At 41.7% G+C, this 20,798-nt stretch overlaps 1 protein-coding gene across 2 annotated transcripts in view; it reads right to left on the minus strand.

Annotated features, from left to right (window-relative positions):
* The window catches only part of IFT81 (intraflagellar transport 81), a 49,063-nt gene extending 28,707 nt beyond the window's left edge, over nt 1-20,356 (minus strand). Inside the window, exons 1-9 of one of the 2 annotated variants that reach the window (XM_083717228.1) lie at nt 20,194-20,356; nt 19,169-19,332; nt 17,815-17,918; nt 12,917-13,097; nt 11,343-11,432; nt 10,273-10,338; nt 9,839-9,949; nt 8,994-9,078; nt 2,505-2,668 (exon numbers count right to left, since the gene is read on the minus strand). In XM_083717228.1, coding sequence (XP_083573354.1) covers nt 2,505-2,668; nt 8,994-9,078; nt 9,839-9,949; nt 10,273-10,338; nt 11,343-11,432; nt 12,917-13,097; nt 17,815-17,918; nt 19,169-19,312 — 945 coding nt within the window. In that variant the 5' untranslated portion in view covers nt 19,313-19,332; nt 20,194-20,356. Of the gene's footprint in view, nt 1-2,504; nt 2,669-8,993; nt 9,079-9,838; nt 9,950-10,272; nt 10,339-11,342; nt 11,433-12,916; nt 13,098-17,814; nt 17,919-19,168; nt 19,333-19,810; nt 20,080-20,193 lie in introns of those variants that run through there. The other variant, XM_083717229.1, reaches the window with a different exon arrangement.
* Between the last annotated feature and the right edge of the window lie 442 nt (nt 20,357-20,798).

A 20,798-nucleotide genomic window follows, 5' to 3' on the forward strand; every position in this document is an offset into this window, starting at 1 on the left:
CTGCTAAAATAAAGGATTAAGATTGGAACTGTTGTATTTGGACTAATTAAGAGAATTGGAGCAGGACCAAGGAATAAAATCAACTCCTGATAAACTGAACATGCAAAGTCATCCAAAAATGTTTAATTCGGAACTGAATAAATGGCTCTTTTGATTGTATGATTTGGTATGATTTAGTATTGTATTAATGTGGTCTGCATTGAACTGTTATTAATGAAAAATTAATTTAAAATACCTATTTTAAAAATGTGGAATGATTAAGCAACTAAACACTCTGGTATATGGGATGCCCTAGATCAGGGTTTCCCAAACTTGGGGTAAGCCAAAGTCCAATGAATGGATATTGACAGAGGGAGATCAAGGCATAGCCAGTCTCACCTTGTGTGGGTGCAAAAACTGATCTATTCTTGAAGGTGTGCAATTGGAGGAAGGAACACAAACACGCAGATCTCTGCCTGCCCCCCCCCCCCGCCTTGCGAGAGGTGGAGGGAGCAGACCGATATGTAAGCGCACAAATGCAGGAACTTTTTGAGTGCCTTGATGCTCACAAAATCTCTGATTGTGGTGCATATTCAATTTCAGCCTTTTAAAAATGAGGTACCAAAAGGTGGACTCTATTTTTAGATCTATTTTTAGATTTCAAAGTCTAATTTCTATTTTAAAAATATATTTGATGGTTTGAGGAACACCGAATGATGTGGATTCCAATCTAGTCAGAATTAGTTGTGAATTAAGGTGATAGTCCTCTCTCCACTTGCCAGGGAGTAAGCCCCCTTGAACTTAGTTGAATGTAGGATTGTGCTGTAAGTCCCACTGAAAGTATTGAGTTTTTTGCAACCAACAAAAATAGCTTGAATAGCAATTAATCCCAACTCAGTTTTGATGTTTTGAGGCCATCAGTTTAGCTCATAACTGAAGCCTTAACAGCAACGTTATGGATGTTTTATAATTGTCTAGTGATTCTCTGAAAACCTCAAAAACTTTATCAGAATACTGAATTCACTACTTTTTAAAATTTTTGAGCAGTTATGCTCTTTCACACCACAAGTTCAGCACACCTGCAAAAGGAAGGGAAATTCCAGTGAACCTAATAAAAAAAGCGAAGGATTTGTTCACTCACAGGGCCAATTTGGGTTGTGTCTATGTGTGGGGTGCTTCCTAGCTCCCTTACTACATCTCTGTTCAATGTCAGAGCATATCTGGAGCTTATTCAAGATCATCTATGTGAAAAATCTTGTATTCTCTTTTACCTATTCTTTGATTTCCCCCAAACACAGAAGAAACGGTACAGTGGTACCTCGGGTTACAGATGCTTCAGGTTACAGACTCCGCTAACCCAGAAATAGTACCTCGGGTTAAGAACTTTGCTTCGGAATGAGAACAGAAATCACGCGGTAGCGGCAGCAGGAGGCCCGATTAGCTAAAGTGGTGCTTCAGGTTAAGAAAGTTTCAGGTTAAGGACAGACCTCCAGAACGAATTAAGTTCTTAACCCGAGGTATTGCAGTCAATTATCAAGCCTTAACAAGCTCTAGGTTTCAACATTTCAAATGCTGCAATAAGAAGGAAAATTGCTATGCTAAATTTTATGCCAAATTAGTCATAATGTTAGTATCTAAAACAAAAAAAAGACCGTGTACGTTATTACTTCAATGCGAATGCCAATCACACTCAGCATTCAAATTATTGCAGAAATATATGGAGCCTATTTCTCCATTTTCCTGCAAGCCCTGAGAGGACATAACTCTAACACATAAGGCTGTGAAGAAATAACCTTTTGAAATGCAAAATGAGTAATATACCGTAATTTCCTAATTAGCTTTGAGTAATAATCTGTATGTGTATTTTAGTGAGCACCTTGGAGTTTCTTGAAAAAAGTTAAAATAATTTCCTTATGATTTAAAGCAGAGAACAAGTTAAAATATTGATGGATGTAGTGAGGGATAACAAAAATCTGACAACAGGCCAGCAGAAAACACGCTGAGTCTGGTCACATACGTTTTTACATTATGGTTCAAATAGATTCAGCCCACTCTCAAAACATTGTTTGCCTCAGATGCGGCATGCAGTACTATAATGCCCTCTTATTAAAGATGCCAGTAATACAGGTTATTTACATGCTGCCCTCCCCCCAACTACTATGACACAATAACCTTCAAATGTTCATGGTGGAAACTCCTGCAGTGAACAGGGTTCCAAGTGCTCTCGTGTCTTACAACCCAGCAGCCAGCAGAGTGCAAACAGGTATCCCATGTTATATACCAATCTCCCCCCCCCCCCCCAAAGCTCAACAACTTTGATCAATCCAATGGGTAGATCACTGCCAGTGTTTTTAGAGTGGGAGTAGATCGCAGACTCTTGGGAGTTGGACATCGCGGTTATAGACCAACCACCAGAAGAATGGAGCGAGTAAGATGCACAAAGAAATAGCTGCTTTTAAAATGAATTTGTCAGATGTTTTTGAGCCCTTAAACATGGGAACTGAACTTTCTCCCTGTCAACATACTTTGGTTTCAAGTTCGTTGAGATCAGACTGGCCCATTGCTGGCTCTGCAACTACTTTCTGCAAGAAGTACAGCGACTGTTTCTTTATTTCCAGTTCTCTAGGAAATTTTTCAGAGACCAAATATGTATTGAACTTTGTCTCCTCTTCCAGTCTCTTCATTAAGCCTGGAAAACCAAAACGAACAATATGAACACGTACCTAAACAAAGTAATGAGAAGGTCAGTTTGGTCTCATGCTGTAATAGCTGTAATTTAAGCAAAAGTATTTAACAGTCAAATACATTTATTTCTGTAGCAACAAACAAGCAGGGGCATAGTGGGAGGAAGGGGTGCCATAGCCTCAGGCGCACAATTTTTAGGGGGCACGAGCTAGGTGCCCCCATGCAAGGATCCCCATCCCATTCTGCTTGACACCGGAGGTCTCTGGGTCTCAGCCTGGCCTGGCTGCAGTGCCCCTAGCCCTCTGGCTAGTGTTAGGGGGGATTTGCACAACAAGTGGTACATTGGCTGGCCAGGCTCCTCCCTGCACGGGCAGGCAGAAGAAGAACAACACAGCCCTGTTTGGCTCCAGTGGCCAGGGCTGAGCGGATGTGTGGGCTCCACAAGCCCTTTGCACCCTGTGGGCATGCACTTGGCAGCGTTGGCTGGCTGGCACAGGAGGTTCTATTGACCCTCTGTGCTCTGCCCCTGCCTGGCACACACACATGTCCCAGGCAACAGAAAAGGATGCAACACTGCTGCAAACAAGGAGTCTCCTGAGCTGCAATTTACACTGTCTATGGATGAAAACACAACCTAGTAGCATATAACTTTGCAAGCTATACAAATCCTCTCTTCCAGGCAGGCCTGAATTCTTGCCACCTTGTGATTTGGTTATGAATTTCTTAATATTTGCAGGGGTGGTATGAAGGGTTACATTTTAGGTTTTAACAGTAGGTCACTCCTTCTCATTGTAGTTGAGAAATGCTGTAATACATTAATCAAGTACGTCACACCAGCTCAAAGGACTATGATGAGAATGTCCAAGATTGTATACATCAGTCACGTAGGTCCTCTCTATGTGTAAACCACTATGCAAAGGCTAAGCTGAATGTATGAAATGCAGACGGGGTGGAGCAGGCATGTCACAGGGAAAAGGTTGGAGCAATCCTACAAGGGAATCTATTCAGAACAGGGCTACAATGTTCAGGTTCACTGGCAATACTGAGTATAGGTATGGTCCTCAAGGCATGTTGTGAACCCCTCAATACCGTCTGGCACGGGGCTGGGAGTGACAGGTGAGGAAGGCGAGCAGGAGGAGGTGCTGTCCTAAGAGGGCTCCCATTCCTTTGCCTTCAGAGCTGGGGAAACAGAGACAGTCCTGTTGGCTCCCTGTCTTGTCCCATACACACAGTGGGATGGTTCCCTTGCAGCACTGGAGGACTAGGCAAGGGAGGGAAGCTGAGCAGCAGCAGTAGCCGCCAGAGAGTGACCTCTGTCCCATCACCAGGAACTTGGAGCCACCTTGATTGTTGGAAATAGACCCATGCCCCTCACAAAAGCACTTGCTTCCAAGTGCCCCCACTCTCATAGAGAGAATCTCGTGAGTGCACCACCTCTCAGCTTTAAAAGCTGGTGGAGGGCCACGGCTGCTTGTCCATTCTTGGACTTCTGCTGCTGTTCTTGAACTCCCTAACCACATATGTACCTGTAACCTGACCTGTATCATTGTAAGCCCTTCAATAAAGCTTTGTTACTTGTACATAACAGCCTCTGTCATAGCATTTGGGATGGGAGCCCTGACAACTGACAACTCAAGTTCCACTAACATCACCCAGGCTTGTGTGGATGGAAGATCTTGAGAATCAGGCTACAAATTGGGCTGTCACATACAGACTCTCATGCAAAAGTTCATTAAATTGAAATTGGTGTCATTCCTGGGAATACTATACTCAGATAGCTCAATGTACAATCTCCCTCATTCATGCTCTAATCTTAAGCTTATTGGATGCCTAAGTTCTGGAATAGCCAATTGGTATTATTTTCTAAGTTAGGAATATTCTAAATGTGCAAAGATGGTTCTCAATTTGAGCACAGACTGTTCTCTGCTTCTAAAAACAGACATAATATTGTTTTGATGATGCTGGTCAGACCACATGGGAGTTTTGGTAAACTGAAGGGCAGCATATTTTAAAATATTTTAAACTAGCAGCTGTGTACCCAGGATTGCTCAGGAATGTTAAGAACCCCCAACATCAGTCCATTTTTGAAGGTTCAGGCTGCCATCTTGAATGCAAAATGGCATCCAATTGTATCCAAACTTAGAAAAGAAAACCCTGCTCCTTGATCTCAGGAACAAGCAGGCGAAATTTGGTTACAATATCTTAAGAGGTGTCCAAATGCATAGAGAACAAACAACTTTCCAAAATATATTTTGAACAATAAATATAAAAGGAGCTTGCCTTAAAGCAGTGGTCTTTTGCAAATTTCCTGTTTTAAAGCTGGTTAAAGGTGTGCTTTCACAGGCAGGGGGAAAGTGTTAACTTGCCAAGTGAAAACACACACACACACACACACACACACACACACACAGCATTCTCTTTTGTGGCATTAAGTTTATGGAATATGCTTCCAAGTGATGTTTGCTTAGCTCAATTTTTTCCAGCAAGCAAAGGACATCAATTTTATTAGCATTCCTTTTGATAGCTGTTGGTGGATTGATTGTAACTTCTGGTCATTGTTTTAAATATTGTTCCCTTTTATGCTGAATTGGTTCATAGCTGCTGTGTTTTAGCCTTTCAGTATTTTAATGACAATACAATTTCAAATAGAAAAGTGAATATAAATGTAATGAAGGTGGGGAGATGAATGAATTAAAAAAAAAGGCATTTGTAACTTTCATATAAGGAAATATCTGGTTACATCAGATCTCTCCAACAGATATTAGAGTGCAGAATATATACAACATACTATTAGAAACTTCTCTTTTTTTTAAAGGCTTCTAAAGTAAACACTGATATGTCTGCTCTGAAGCAGCCTTTTTCAACCTGGTACCCTCTGGATATTTTGGATTACAACTGGGGCTCAAGGGAGTTCTCCAAAACATCCAGAGGGTACCAGGTTGAAGAAGGTTGTTCTAAAGCTTCCACTGATGCCAGAAACCAGAGACACAAGGTAAAACGTGAAAACTAACTGGTTAAGTGAACACAAAGAACAACAGATGCCTAGCCTACTTTGGATATTTCACATAGAGTAAAATGTTCTCAAACTCTGTGGAATTAGTCACATAGGGAAAGGAATTACCTAGTTCTTTCTCTCTCTCTCTCATTTTGGCAGCTTAATTGAACTTTTTCTGAAAACATTGCCTTTCACAAACTCTCAAGCCAAAGGGAAAATAATAGAGAGCACTTTAGGTCTTTCCATTATCCACTTCAGAAGCTTTTTATTTTTCTAAAAAAACATTTTCTTTTCGACTCTTTATGCACAAAAGCTGTATAGTGTGCTTGGCTCAGGGCCTTAAGCTTATTTGAGTTCCATTTTTGCCAGTGACATATGTGAAAACCTGTTAATAGTGATTCATCATGTTTTCCGTTCAAATTTTTTATGGTTATAAGAGAGGTTCCGGAAGAGTGAATTAGTGGCTTGTTCAGACACGGGGAAATAGAAAACTTACCTGACTAGACCTGACTAATGAACTTGCCCTAGCTAGAAATTTCAGCGGCTTTCCCAATACACGGGCTAAATGCATACCTTCAAACAAAATTGCAAGCAGCGGAGCTCAAGACACACTTGTCTTCTGAGATCCAGAGTCTAGCAGTGTTTTTAATTTGTGTGCAAACCCTACTGCCAACAACAGCACATCACTAAGTTAGCGGTAAAGGAGTTATAACATAGCTGGGGGGGGGGGGAATCCAAAATGTATGAAATGCACTGAAAGGTTTTTAATTTCAAATGGAACTTAGGCAGAACTGCATGCCAGGAGGCAAAGGTGGGATTCCAAGTCTCACTAGAGGTAGAGCCAAGGCTGACAATTGGTGGGAGATTCCCTCCCCTTTCAGCTGGCCACCACCACCTGATCTATCAGTCAGTGCCAACCATACCTCCAGGAGGAGCTGACCCTTTCCTGCATGCTACATTTCTTCAATGACCAAGAAGTTGTCTTTGCTGCCATCAACACTATATGGAAGGGTCAATTCTGTGTTCTCATTTGTGTTCAGTTGTTGCTACCCTGAGACTTACACTAGTTTTACTCCAGCTGTCCTCCTGCCTCTTTCATTGCCCGGAGCTCCCCCAGAAAAACAAGATTGCCATTTGGACTCCACAATGCCTGGCAGCAATCATTTAACAGCAGTCATGTGTGTGGCTCGTTCTATCTCACCACTCCACTGTGAGATCAGGGCCTCGACAGCAGGCCAGTCACACTAACCAGAAACCACCTCACAGCATTCAGAAGTCAATGAGAGTTTAAAATGCTTAACTTTAGGTGGATCATAACCAACTGGTATTCAACTTAATGACAGTACATTTTTATCATCAATTACTTGCAGGAAAGACCCATTTATCTCAGCACAACTTACGGTTGAGAAACTATGCAGAGGATGGCAGGCCTCATATAAACCGAGGAGGAACAGATGGCACTCAGTACTTAACTTTTAAAATCGTACAATACGTCATCTTTCAGCTGATGTACTTGAAGTTGTTGGGTTTTGTTTTTTGTTTTTTTAAAGCTACTAATAACTCTTAATGGCAAAATGTTCTGGCAGGGCTTTAGGCTTCTCTTATTAATTGCACACTGATGTCATCAGGAGGAGTGCCTGAAAACTAGGACTTAAAGCTTTTCCTTAAAATAAACCTCTCTCTCGCTTACTATGAAACAGCAAAAATGTGATCAAAGTGGTACTGGCTAGGAATTTACATGGCATTTCAATGTACTCGAGTGCTCAGTCAAGAGCAAAAATTAGAGTGTCCTCCTCTTGCTCCTGCATAAAAAATACCATAATCCGATAGGGAACGGGGAAAGTGAGCAGAATTAGTTGAGGATGAAAATACTAAATCTTCAACTCTCAGACAGACATTGATAAGGATAAGCAGGCAGTCTGATATAGCTGTGGTCAAAGAGGGCTTACTGATTGAAACTGAAGTCCTACCTGCAGGACCAACTAGCCTTAAACATAAATTGTATCCTGCACAATACACTTTGGCACCCACTCATTCAAAAAACCAGATGTATTCTCTTACACTGGCCTCTCTACATCTCAAGGGCCTTGTTGGCCAGGAGAAATAGTGGGAAGTTCTGGCTCCATTACATCTTCTTCAGTGCTTCACAGTGGCTCTGCAAGGAACCACTACAGAATAGGGTCCTTCTGGGCATAGCTGTCAACTTTCAGATTTGAAAATAAGGGATCAGCAGCCTCGAAAATAAGAGATCAGCAGCCTCACCTGTCCCAGGGAACAGTCTACGGGATATCTAACAATCCGGGAGAGCAGTGGGAAGCAGCGGGAAACAGCGCTGAAATAAGGGAATTTCCCGCAAAAAAAAAAGGAAGGTTGACAGCTATGCTTCTGGGAGTTAACAGAAGATAAGTATATATAGAAATACAAAAGTCTCACCATCCCTTATAATGCTAGAGATTATATCTGGTCTTTTCTAGCTGCTTATTACAATTCAGTTATTTATTTTACTGGAAGTATTCCACTGCCCCTCCATCGAAAATGTTCCCAGAGCAACTTACATAAGAGCAACTAAAACAATAATAGATACAAGAATGATACAGCCCACAAGTTAACATTGTAAAACACATGACATAAAAGGGAAAATGTATGGGGACAGAGGAGGAAAAACAAGCAATCTCATGCACCAATCCTTAAAATTACAAAGTCCTTATTAATGACTGACTTAAACAGAAACAGTTTGGGTAGGGGAGGCAGTTGACTCTGAGCAGAGCCAATTGAGAGGCCCCTGTTGTCCCATCCCTCCCTCTATAGCAGAGCCATCAAAGTACATGGCACTATTATGGTTTTGCCACTCTGGAAAGACAGAGACCAGAGTAAAAATGGACAAATATGAACAGGTATAGTTACCCAACATACAATAACAATAACAATAATAAGAATAAGTTATTATTTGTACCCCGCCCATCTGGCTGGGCCTCTCCAGCCACTCTGGGCAGCTTCCAACAAAGATTAAAAATACATTAAAATGTCACACATTAAAAACAGATATAGTTGCCCACATTTTGGCTTCATTTATAAAGTGAGGATCAAAAGGTTAGCATAAAATTATTAACAGCAGCAATGAAAAGCTCATCAATCATGAATATAGTCATGTTCAGATCTTATCTGCAATATTCAGATCTTCAAAAATCTGTACACCTACATCAAGCCAAACCTTTAATATGAAAATGTAAACTCAGGAGGGTATAAATTTTATCTTTCTTGACTTTTAAAAAGTCCATCCTAGGTTTTTGGCAGTAGACAAGGAGGGGAAAAACATTTTGGAACTCCTACTTACTTTCTGGCTTTGAATCTACTGCTGCATGACGCATATCCTTTAGCTGGAGTTGGACTCTTTGCAGCCTCTGCTCTGCATGAAAAAGCTTCGGAAATATGCACAGGTCTATTAATAAGCTTAATCTTTGGAAACGTACACAAAAATACACAATAGAAATTTGCAAAAAGGGAGGAAACATCTATGCAAACCCTACTGAATAGGCTGGGAATACACACAATATATCCCCTTCCCTCAGCCTTTAAAAGGAAGTAATTAGAAAGCATTATGATGGCAGATCTGGCAAGACAGTGCTATAACCAGCTGTACCATTGAGTAAACCAAGAGCAGGAATTGCTTGGTGGGCCTGGTAAATCTTTGGCCCACATTGGCCAAGAATGCAGCTAGAAATGACTATTGGAAAGGTCAACAGATGACCACACCACCATCAGATGAATGTATCACGTTCCAATTATCACTGCACCAAAGAGTTAAATTTTGAAGACCATTATAGAAACTTGTCCATCTAGCCCAGCATCCTGTTTTCAGACTATGACGAGCTAGATACCTCTGGAAGCTCACAAGCAGTGACATCAAAGCAATAATCTTCCTTGATTTTTGTCCCCAGCATCTGGTATCCAGAAGCATACATGGATTTACAGCCATGACACCCCCAATTTCTCCGTAATCTAAATAGAAATTCATACCAAGACTAGATTTTAAACTTCTGTAAATGAGGTCATCATCCAGTGACAATATTGACATTTTTTTAAAAAGTCAACTGCAATTTTATTTACAAAAATTAGTTAGGTTTTATTTTATTGGGAAAAACCACCCTTAATTTAAGTGGCATGCTTTTGCACAGGTACCTGATTTTTCTGTTCTTGCTTCTGCTGGGAGAGAGATTCCTCCCTCTCCTTCTCCACTCGAAGCTGCCTTGCCATTTCAAGCATCCGCTGATGATTCTGCACTGTCTCCACCTATGGTAAAAGGATAAGCAAAGCAAGTTAACTGCTACATAGCTGAGAAATCAATTAGGGTGATCAGGTGTCTCACAGATTCACACCAAACTTCCTCCCCATACGCAACACTTCTTGGAGCTCACACTGAAGTGTTGGACTTGAGGACTTTAAAAGTCTTGGACTGCTGCCTGAGGGGAAGATTCTCTTTCCTCCCTTAGCCATTTGATTCCTTCCCAAGGCGTGCAACATGTTAGTCTTAATCCTTGTTTGCATTCCCCAGTCCAACTTGCAAGCCAAGGATGATGACATCCAAATGCCACAGCTTTGCTGCTCTCACTTACCCGCTTCTTAAGACGCTCTACTCTCTTCATCAGCTGATCCTTCTCCTCTTCCATAGCAGTGATATCCTAGAAAGCGTCAACACAGAAAAAATATGACACACACCAGAATCAGTTATTTTTCTACACACCTGGAACTAAGAGAAGATTCTATCATAATATTCATGTAACTGAATCACTTATGCTCGGGATTTTAATTATATTACCTCTTAGTTTTGTACAGGTTAATCAAAGTCAAATCAACATATTCAAAGAGGTACTCTTCAGATCCTATAGAGTTTGTTAGTGCTTAAAAGAAGAAAAAAGATCAAACTGCCTCAAGTCATTCAACACATAGAATCTCAATACCCTTAAAAAAAAGCAATGTCTTTTGGGGCAGATAAAGTAACAAAGTTATGAGTGGGCAGATGGGCTAGAAATAAAATTTGCTTTGAACATAAGGTGACTATGTCCCTTTGGATGCTTTTCTGGTTAGCTACATTTTATTTATTAATCCATGTATATATTGCCTTTCAAATGATGTTTTTCAAGAGCAATTAAAGGGGGTTAGACGAGGCTAGGTTAGCAGTTTCGGTGAAAAGTAGTTGAACCTCTTGAATGAGCTACCTGTGACAGCAAAGACTTAAGAAATGCTCTTAGTAGTAAGCCCTAACGGGAGAAAGACAAGTGACAATTGCTGTATCAGTTATATTTTACCGAGTCTCACTAAAAAATCAGTCACTCTCTTCTGCAGGTAGCAACATTTGTAGACATACTTGTAAGGCTAAATTATGCATTTATTTTATTTAGAAAATGTATAATAGGCCATTTAATCAAAATAAAATCAACAAAATTCAAAAACAAAGGCTAAGTGTCTGGATAGGCTTTTGAAACAAAAAAAGTTTTCATCAGGTGTTTAAATAATATAGTGAGTGTGTCTGCCTAATGGTAACAAACAGGGAATTCCAAAGCACAGGGAGCCATGCTAAAAGATCAATACAATCAATTTAATCAAAATAGTGGCTGCTACAATAGTTGATCTCAAAAGCACAGCTAAAAATATACAGCATATGCAATGTCTCCCTCTTTTTTACCCTTCGTATTTCTGCAGTTGAGAAACCAGATGTCTTCAGCTGTTCACATTCTTTATGTAGGTTTTTGAATGCTTCCATCAGCTCTTCATACTGCAAAAAGAGTAAACTTCTAAAACAAATGATATGACTCAGGGTTTGCTAAGCTGTTTGGACCAGTGGACAGATATTCAGTTTTGAGAGAATACTAGGGAGAACATGGTATAACACAAAACTAGAGGGACAACTGCTCTGAACAACAGAAGTCTGCTATGTCCTGATTGTGGAAATCACACAATACTGATTATACAAACATACTCTCTGATAATCTTGCTGTCTAATAACAACAAGGAGCATTCCTCAGTACCAGGAAAAATACACAAGGTGACAACATCACACGCTCATTCACAGAAATCTCCTAGAAGGTAACTGCACATTCTGCCCCATAAAATTCTTTCTAGGAAGACTAAGGATTGATGTTAACAGTGCAGTGTCAAGAGTTCATTAAATCATAACAGGAGTTGCTAACCCAGGGCCTGCTAAGGTTTTCATTGGTGCCCCTGGGCAGATTCCCTAGACTGAGTTTTTATTGAAAAAATGAAATAATGTACATTCACATGATCAAAACTGTGAGCAAAGGGTCCTTCCTCTAACTTCAGGTGAGCAGACCAGTGGGCAGGTCATAACCATCAGAATTAATGTAGCTTAATTCTGGGCCTAGAAATTGTGTGTAAGCCATGTTTGTTCTGTATGTAAGAAACTCTAGCAGAAAATGAAGACACACACACACACACACACACACACACACACAAATTGTAATGATACATAGCTTAAATATCTCAGGTCATAACTTAAAATATTACACAAATAAATAACCAAATATTATCAGCAAAATCTCTTCATTTTTAGCAGCGTTTAAAAAACCCTCACATATTGTTTTAAGTGTGGTGTATTATTATAGTTTCTATTTTGGAGAAGCCAGTGGATTATTGGAAACATTTTACATAATGGAAACTGTGGAGCTGTATCTTTATACAAATTAGGAGTGGCACACACTGAATAAATATACAAGCTGCATTCCCTGCTCTAAAGGCAGTGTTTGTTTAGTTTTAATTTTACAATCGGATATTATCAATGTGGGGAAAATGTTTGCTTTAACTTCCATGCAAGGCAAGAGCAATTTTTCCTGCTATACCTGGTATCCGCACACACTTGAGGAAACACCAAAGCAATGCACTATTTCTGCTGCCATTTCCCAAACTTTCTACCCACCAACACACTATACAGGTGAAGCTTCTCTGGGGACAACCAAAGCTCATTGACCCCTCTTGAGAGCACAAATGCATCAGGTAGCATTTGGATGCTCTCTCATCCAAGCAGATGCCTCTGAGCACTTGATAATTAAACAATTCCAGATTATATACAGGTTATCCTGGCTTTCTGTATTTGACCAGCCTTAAAGGCTTTCATTAATATGCTTTTTGCATGATTCTCCCAGTGCATATAAGGTTTATACCCATTCAAGAAAACCTGCCATGGTTTTAACCAACATTACTACAGAAATACAATCTGGATAAGAAATGTGTTGCAAATGCTACCTGTCTATTGGTATCTGACACAGCATCATCTTGAAGGAACTCTGCTGGCACGTCTACTTTGATTAGGAACCGTGCAAGATAGGCTCTTTTCTTCAGCTCATTTGTCCGTTGAAGCAGCCAGTGCAAGACAGGATGAATGACAGGCTTACTTCCAATGACTAAACCCTGGCGGAACGTACTCCTGAATAACAACAATAATAGTGACATCAAGCTCTACCGAGAGAAAAGAAGTCTGAAACAAACATAAGCAGCAGCCCCCCACCCCACCCTTGAGTGCTTAGTAGAAGATGAAGAATTAATACTAAACATTTACTTGGCTCTTTTTCTAAGCATTTTACAACCTGCAAATATAGGCAAATAAAAAACAGCAACAGCACTGGAAACAAAAGAATCCTGCCCCCCCAAAAGATAAACCACATTAAAAAGTAGCAGCATCAATATTCCACAGCTGCAACCGAAAGGCAAAAATTGACCGAGGAGGTTGCTCCACAGTCATGTCACCATAACCCAAAAGACCCTGAGGCATATGCTCACTTATGCCACCTAAGTGATTGGGGAGGGGGATATAAAACAGTTCCTCAGATGTTTACCTAAGAAAGCAGGTGGGTACTTCAGATAGTCTGCCCCCCAATCATTTAAGACTTCAGAAGGTCAAAACAAGCATTTGGATGACAGTGCTTGCCTCTGTGGGCCTTTTACATGGCTGATGTCACTCTCCCCAGGCCCTCATGCTGACTGGAGCTTTTGAACCCAGCTGTGAATGGACGTGGGTACCACGTCACTTCCAGACCAGCTGTATTTACTCTTGCCAGACATGCAACAGAGTCACCAGAGCACTGTGGCTCCTGACATTCAATTTACAGATTGTGTTTGTGAGAGATAAGCTGAAAGACAGCGGTTTCCCTACAGCCATTGGTCAAGGGACAGTGTAGATCACAGATCTTTCTCTTAACTGAATCATTCCCAAGCTGTGAGGGAAACAAAAAAAGGCCTCTGTAAGTCCCAAGTACACCAGAAGGCAGAATGTGATCATCTGCTAGATCTCATAGCAATTTGCAACAGATTGGGAGTCAGAAACTCATGCCAATAATTTAACAAAGCAGCACAAAATGACTCACCCCACTGCCCTAAATTATATTGCTTGAATTAAGAAAGCTTGGGATAGCCAGAAGTGTGCTTTTGCGTGAAAGGAGAATGAACTCAGTTCTGGTACTGAAAACATGTTCCTATGCTCAGAATGTGCTCAGAAGAAGCCAGTTCTTCAGTACTAACTGTGAATCTTACCCACCTGACTCTAGTAGTTGCTAGATCTTAGGCTTCCAGTAAAAGACAAAATAGATCCAACAAGCCTGAACTCTAGGCATCCTTGAAATACATGCCCATGGTTGTGGCTGCCTGCTGTGTCTCTGCATGAGTCACTGCTCTGGATAATTCAGTCACTGTGAGAGCCAAGATGCAATAGAATTTTCTGCCTTTAAAGCAGGCTGATGCCTCTCTGCACAAGTTGCTGCTCTGGGCTGGCCTCCTTCCATTCAGGAGTCATGCTAAAGCAGTGACTCAGCAGACACACAGAAGTGTGGCCTTTCTCTGTGAGAGCACATAGGAAGCTATCTTACATTAGACCCTGTTATTCATCCACCTTGCCTGGTACTGTGTATTCTAACAGGCAGTGGCTTTCTCAGGAGAAGATTGAAACTGAAATTGAAATACTTTATTGTCACTTGTACAACTTGTATACAGTGAGATTACACGAGAACCCCCCACTCAGCTCCCTTAGTCTTAATTCCCCTCGTTTACTGACACACACACACCAAACCCGAAAGTCAGTTGCCCTGTTGTTATCTTTTCATTCAGAAGCCTAACAACCCATGGATAGAAGCTGTTCTTTACCCTGTTGGTGTGACTAATCATGCTTCTATATCTTCTCCCTGAGGGCAGGAGATCAAGAAAGTGCCGGCCAGGGTGTGAATCATCCATGAGAATTTTCCTTATGCTACCTGATGATACCAGGAGCTGAACCTAAGGTCTTCGGCATGCAACTAATGTGCTCCAGCACTGTTAACAGGTATAAGTGTTTAGGGTGTCCCTGTTTTTAATTCAGAAAAGGAGTGTTCCTCATTAATCAGAAATTTGAGAAATTATGTCTGACTGCAATCCTAAAACACGTTTGTTTGTTTGTTTGTTTGTTTGTTTGTTTGTTCAAATCAATTTATATACAGTCGTACCTTGGCTCGCCTTGCGACTCAAATGTTTTGGCTTCCGAATGCCTCAAACCCAGAAGTGAGTGTTCCAGTTTGCGAACGTTCTTTGGAACCCGAACGTCCAACGTGGTTTCCGCAGCTTCCGATTGAGTGCAGGAAGCTCCTGCAGCCAATCGGAAGCCACACCTTGGTTTACAAACGTTTTCGGAAGTCAAACGGACTTCCGGAACGGATTCTGTTCGAGAAACTAGGTACGACTGTACTACTATTTATTTGGAATCGCAAAGTAGTTCACATTTAAAATATACAACAAACCAAAAGTATATAACATGAAACACAAAGTATATAACAGCAAAATAAAACCATAAAATCACTGAAAACCTTACAACGGCAGGAAGTTAAAATTTCCGTAGACTGTACTTATGAGATCAAATCCAGCTAAACACATCCTCAAGACAGCAAAAAAAAAAAAAAAATTCATTCAAGAACTGGAGAAACTGAAGACTTAGGAACCTCCAGAGAAAGGGTGAGAGGACACCTTTACAAGGTCACTGTTCCTTGGGCTGGGACGCGGGTGGCACCACCAAGCCTCGTGGGCTTGCCAATCTGCACAACGGGGTGAGCTCCCTTTGCTCTGTCCCAGCTCCTGGCAACCTAGCATACCAGTGCGAGTAGATGCATAGGTACCGCTGTGGCAGGAAAGTAAATGGCGTTTCCATGCGTTCTGGCACTTGTCACGGTGTTCTGTGCACCAGAAGTGGTTTAGTCATACTGGCCACAGGACCTGCAAAGCAAACTTTGCAAAGATGAACACTGTACCACATAGTCAAATTTGACTGGACCGTCCAGGGGTCCCTTACCCTGTTCCTTGGGCACTGCCCATCAATATAAGAGGTGCTCTGTCAAGTATATGGGCCCTGAGCCATTTAGGGTTTTATAAGTCAATGACAAGACCTTAAACTGGGCTCAGGAGTCAATAACTCAGCCAGGGCAGAACAAAACTCTGAATTGGCATATCACTCTGCAACCAAGTAGCAGCATTCTGCAGTAACTGTAAGTTCCAAACTATCTTCAACGCAAGCTCTTGGAAGCATGCACCACTGACCATCACAAGACTTAATTCAGATTAAAATGCTTAGATGTGGGCTTTTAACCTACTATAGTACTGCTCCTTTACCTTTACCTTTAGTACTGCACAAAAAAAATCTGCAACTACAGAACAGTGGTAAGAACAAATCTCCACAAATTTTCTTAACCAGAACGATAAACTTTTTAGTTTTTGGATTTCAAAATTTGCAGAATTTCAAATTTTATTAAACCATGAGAAGGAAAGAAGAATACCAGGGAAGGATTCATTTATTAAATTTTATATTTTGCTCTCCAATCCATTAGCAGGGTAGCTTAAGTAAAAATAAAACACACACACACACAAAATTACTAGAAAGAGCAATTTCATAAAAGCAGCATAAAAATAAAACGGATAAGGAAAGAGGTGCATAAGAATGTGTAGTAAAGAGTAAGTATTATGGGTTGGTCTGCGGCATGTTCAGGGAAACTGCAGGCCACTTGAGGTCAAGCCTTCCCAATTCTTCCGTCCGGTCTCTTCTAGGCTCCTGTTAATTAGGCCCAGCTTGCTTCTGACCCTATCCCAAGTCCATTTCTGCCTCGATTACTTCTCCCATCTTAGTCCATTCCACACAAAGTCACACGCACATCACCTCAGCCACCACCCACCTTCTCTGAAAAAATTCTACATTTCCTGCAAAGCAGCTTTGTTTCTGTGCTACCAGTGTTTAGTCCTTACTCCTCCCTTCTCAAAGCCCTATCCTCCTCCATCACCTTTGCCTGTCATGGGACACAGACAATCAAGCTCTGAGCGGCAGCCACCAAATTGTAATCTAAATGCATCATAGTCGCATCCATGGGTGTTGGGACCTGCTTTTTTTGTATCAAATGGCCACACCATGAATGAGTCTGATATTATCGTTCCCCTGGAATCATACAAATGTGAAGAGAAGGCCTCTGCACCAGATCCATCATCTGACTGGCTGCCAAAGGCAAGCTGTTTGTCCCACACATAGGTGTAAGGTGGCATTTAGTAAGATTATACTAGGGAGCACTATATTTTTCTTGCTCATTTTAATCTGCATTTTCTATTTTAGAATGTCCCCTACAGGATAGGGGAGCTAACACAAAATAAACATTAATGCAATAGCACCCTCTAGTGCCCAGTATCAGGAAAAGACGCTACTGAATAAACAAGGAATACAGCAACAAAGAGCAAGTGACAACACATCATAAATGTTTGAAAAGCAACTAGACATATTTTCTCATAGATGTGTACAAGTTTGCAGCCTCTGGAAGGTTAACAGAAAGCACACCTTCAGGGACTCCACATTCAGTGTGGACTATTCTAAATTCAACTTTATACCTAACTTTTAAGCAATTGGCAGTGCTCCCTGAAACACATTCACTCTTAAAGTGGAGCTGTTTTAAGGATTGGATGATAAGAAATAAATTTAGTACAAATAGGCAACCAAGTCAGAGCTATAAGGCATGACATCTAGGCTAACAATAGGATACTCCTGTAAGTGACAAGATTAACTGATTATATGTTAATTCTATGTCTTTTTACAGGTTCAGATAGCTTCAACAGTAGCTGTACTGTACAACTATCAACAGGACATAAATACTTACAAGTCACTAGTGCCTCCTGGAGGTTTATATTTAAGAATGCCAAGAAGGCTCAACATCCGTTTAGCCGTCTGCTCTGGAAGCTCTTCTCTAATGTCAACAACTTGCTGAAAAAATTTAAAATAACCAAGGCATAATTAATAAGACAAGCTTCATTTCAGAAGTAAAGCAAAGAATGGATTTTAATTAACTATTAGTGCACTGTTGAAACGCCTAAGTGAGGTGTTGCACATGTAACTAGGCAGGTTTCATCCAGGCCACTACCATCTTCCATGACATGAACCTTTGCAACTCAATTCCCCCTCCCCAAGTTTCAGGCAGGCAGGCTGGCTCTGACCTTTTCAATTTTTATGTGCCCAGAGTGTTTATCCATTAATTTGTGGCTGCATACATTTTTAAAAGGTAAGCATTTCAATGCAATGTTGTTCTGGAAGTTATTGGGGGATCGTGGTGATATCATGGGGGACTGGTCAGTCACGCCTAGTAACAGAAGGCAGGTCAAATCAGAGCACCATAGCCAGCAACAAGATGCAGTGGTGGCCACCAAGCTGGGTGGCTCTTCAAGGGGATTAGACATATTCATGGAGGATAAAGCTATAATGATACCTATATTACTTCTAGTATCAGAGGTGGTGTGCCTCCAAGCATCAGTTGCAGGAGAACACAAGAGAGAAACGGCTAGTGCACCCAAGTTCTGTTTGGGGGCTTTCTATAGGAATCTGTTTGCCACTAAGACAAAAGAATGCTGGAATAAACATGCCATTGGCAATCAAATCTGTTTAATAAGCTGAAACAGGAAAAGTGCCCCTGCGCTCTTCCCTTCTTGGTGTGCTACAGTAAGCCAGGAAGTCTTCAGTTAACTGTAGCTTCCCATTATTGGAAACTATGATTAGCAAGTTCAGAATAGGTCATGATCTTAAACCACAGTCTGAAGTTGGTTTAAGCTCCTGGTTTGTTCTGAATCTGGGGTAGTATTCTACCAAGTTTTACACTTGGTTGAGTAAACCCATTGAGTAAACCCATTGAAATTAATAAATATGACTAAGTCCAATAACTTAGTGCCATCCATTGCACTGGTGAGAGAATTAGCAGCTGCAGATAGTTTGCTACCCCATCCCTGGGAGAAAGAACACTCAGGGTTGCCAGTTGCCTTGGAATCGCAGAGCCAATAGGAAACACACTTTGTCTGGCCCCTTCCACCAGCCTGGCAACTTAAGATACACGTTTTATTATAATTTACTGCAAGCCACCTTGAGGATCGTTTGATATAAAGGCGGGATATAAACCTTTGAGACAAATTAATAATCAGCAAGTTTCTTGACACCTGTAGTTCAACATCTTAATTTTCCATCTTTACCTTTGGGTCAATCTCTCCCAGAACATCGTTTAGCAGCTGTAACAGCTGCATTGACTCCAATGAGTCAAATGTGATTAAATTGAAGTTCTTCTTAAAGGGCTCCTTGTTGAGCTTCTCAACAATAAATTTTAGCTGGTCACTCATAATGGCACTCTTGTAGCTATCTGCAGAAGATACAAAGCAGCATCATGAGTCAAAAAAATCATTGCAAAAACATTTTAAAAAAATTAAAACCTCAGACAGGTGGTTGTGGGGGTGTTGCATTCTGCTTCTATTGTAGGTTTGACAGATGAAATATTTGTGTGTTGCAGCAGTCTACCTCTAGAGAGCAAGATGAACAAAAAACTGCCCTGATGCAAATGCAATAAAAAAACACCTTCCCACTTTTAGCACTCCTGGCCCCGGAGACTCTTCCCCACACCAAACCCCCTTCTCTGGAGGGCCTGCCCCTCACATTCTGGCTGAGATGTGCCCATGAATACTGGTGAAGCCACTTCACCACTTCTATTCGAGAGTGGTGCGCACACATGGAAATCAGCCTACTATACCAAGGGAATATTCACATTCACGTTGAAGGGAGTCCCCTTCACCCACCCACGGGGGAAAGGCCCAACTCTGCTGCAGCCTGTTTGTTATGCAGACCTCTCTTCCTCTCCCTTTCTTGTCAAAGTGTTGGCTGCAAGCTCCGTCTCTCCACCTTTGCTTCTACAGTGCTGAGCTTTCAAAAGGGAATAAAACGATAACAGATCCCATCTCCTGGCCCCCCCCCCTCCTACTATCACAGGCAGGAACCGCGCCCCCGCCCCGTCCTTAAGGGGGAGATTCGCCCCGCCAGGTGCCAGAGCGATTCCCACAAGTCACCCCTTTCCCCTAAACTGGGGCAAGCGCGGGTTGCCATGGCAACCCTTGCCTTGTTTCCTCCGGGTCCTTCCCCTCCCTCACCGCCCTTCTCCAAAGGGATTAGCCAGTCTTTCCCCACACCGCTCTTTTCTCCCACAAACACAACTAAGTTTTCCCCACATTACCTCAACTCTTCGCCCGAAACGCCCCCTCTAAATTGCCATCTCTTCGTGCCGGAGCCCTTGGTAACGGTTGCTAGGGTACCGTTGCTGCCGAGGAGGAGGCAGTTCCGCTCACGTGACCAAAATGGCGGCCGCGTGGACGGAAAAGAACCGAGGTGCTTCGAGGGAGGACACGCCCCCAACGCCGAGGGCAAAGAGGCGGGGGCTGCGGCGGGAGCGGGCGACTGCGGCTGCGCGAGGCGAAGGAGGCGGGAAGCGGGAGAAAGAGATTAGTATCTCCCAGGTGGCTCGCGCTCAGTCTGCGCCGCGGAGGGCGAGAGGCGGCAGCAGGGGAGGAGGGCTGCTGCACGATAAATGCCGCCCCCTAATAATAATAATAATAATAATAATAATGGGGAAGGAACAGGGGGGTGTTATTTATTGCTTCCAGCTATAAATCTCAAGGCGGTTTACAGCAAATGTCACAGTCAAAATAGAATTGGTAGGAACACCACTTCTACTTAGCGCTTCAATAACAGTAAGGTTTGCAATGACAATAATAATAATAATAATAAATTCAGTTTATATACCGCCCTTTGTCAAAAGATCCCAAATAATAACAAAAACAG

The sequence above is a fragment of the Podarcis gaigeae genome (assembly GCF_964106915.1).
Source record: "Podarcis gaigeae genome assembly, chromosome: 16".
NCBI lineage: Eukaryota > Metazoa > Chordata > Lepidosauria > Squamata > Lacertidae > Podarcis > Podarcis gaigeae.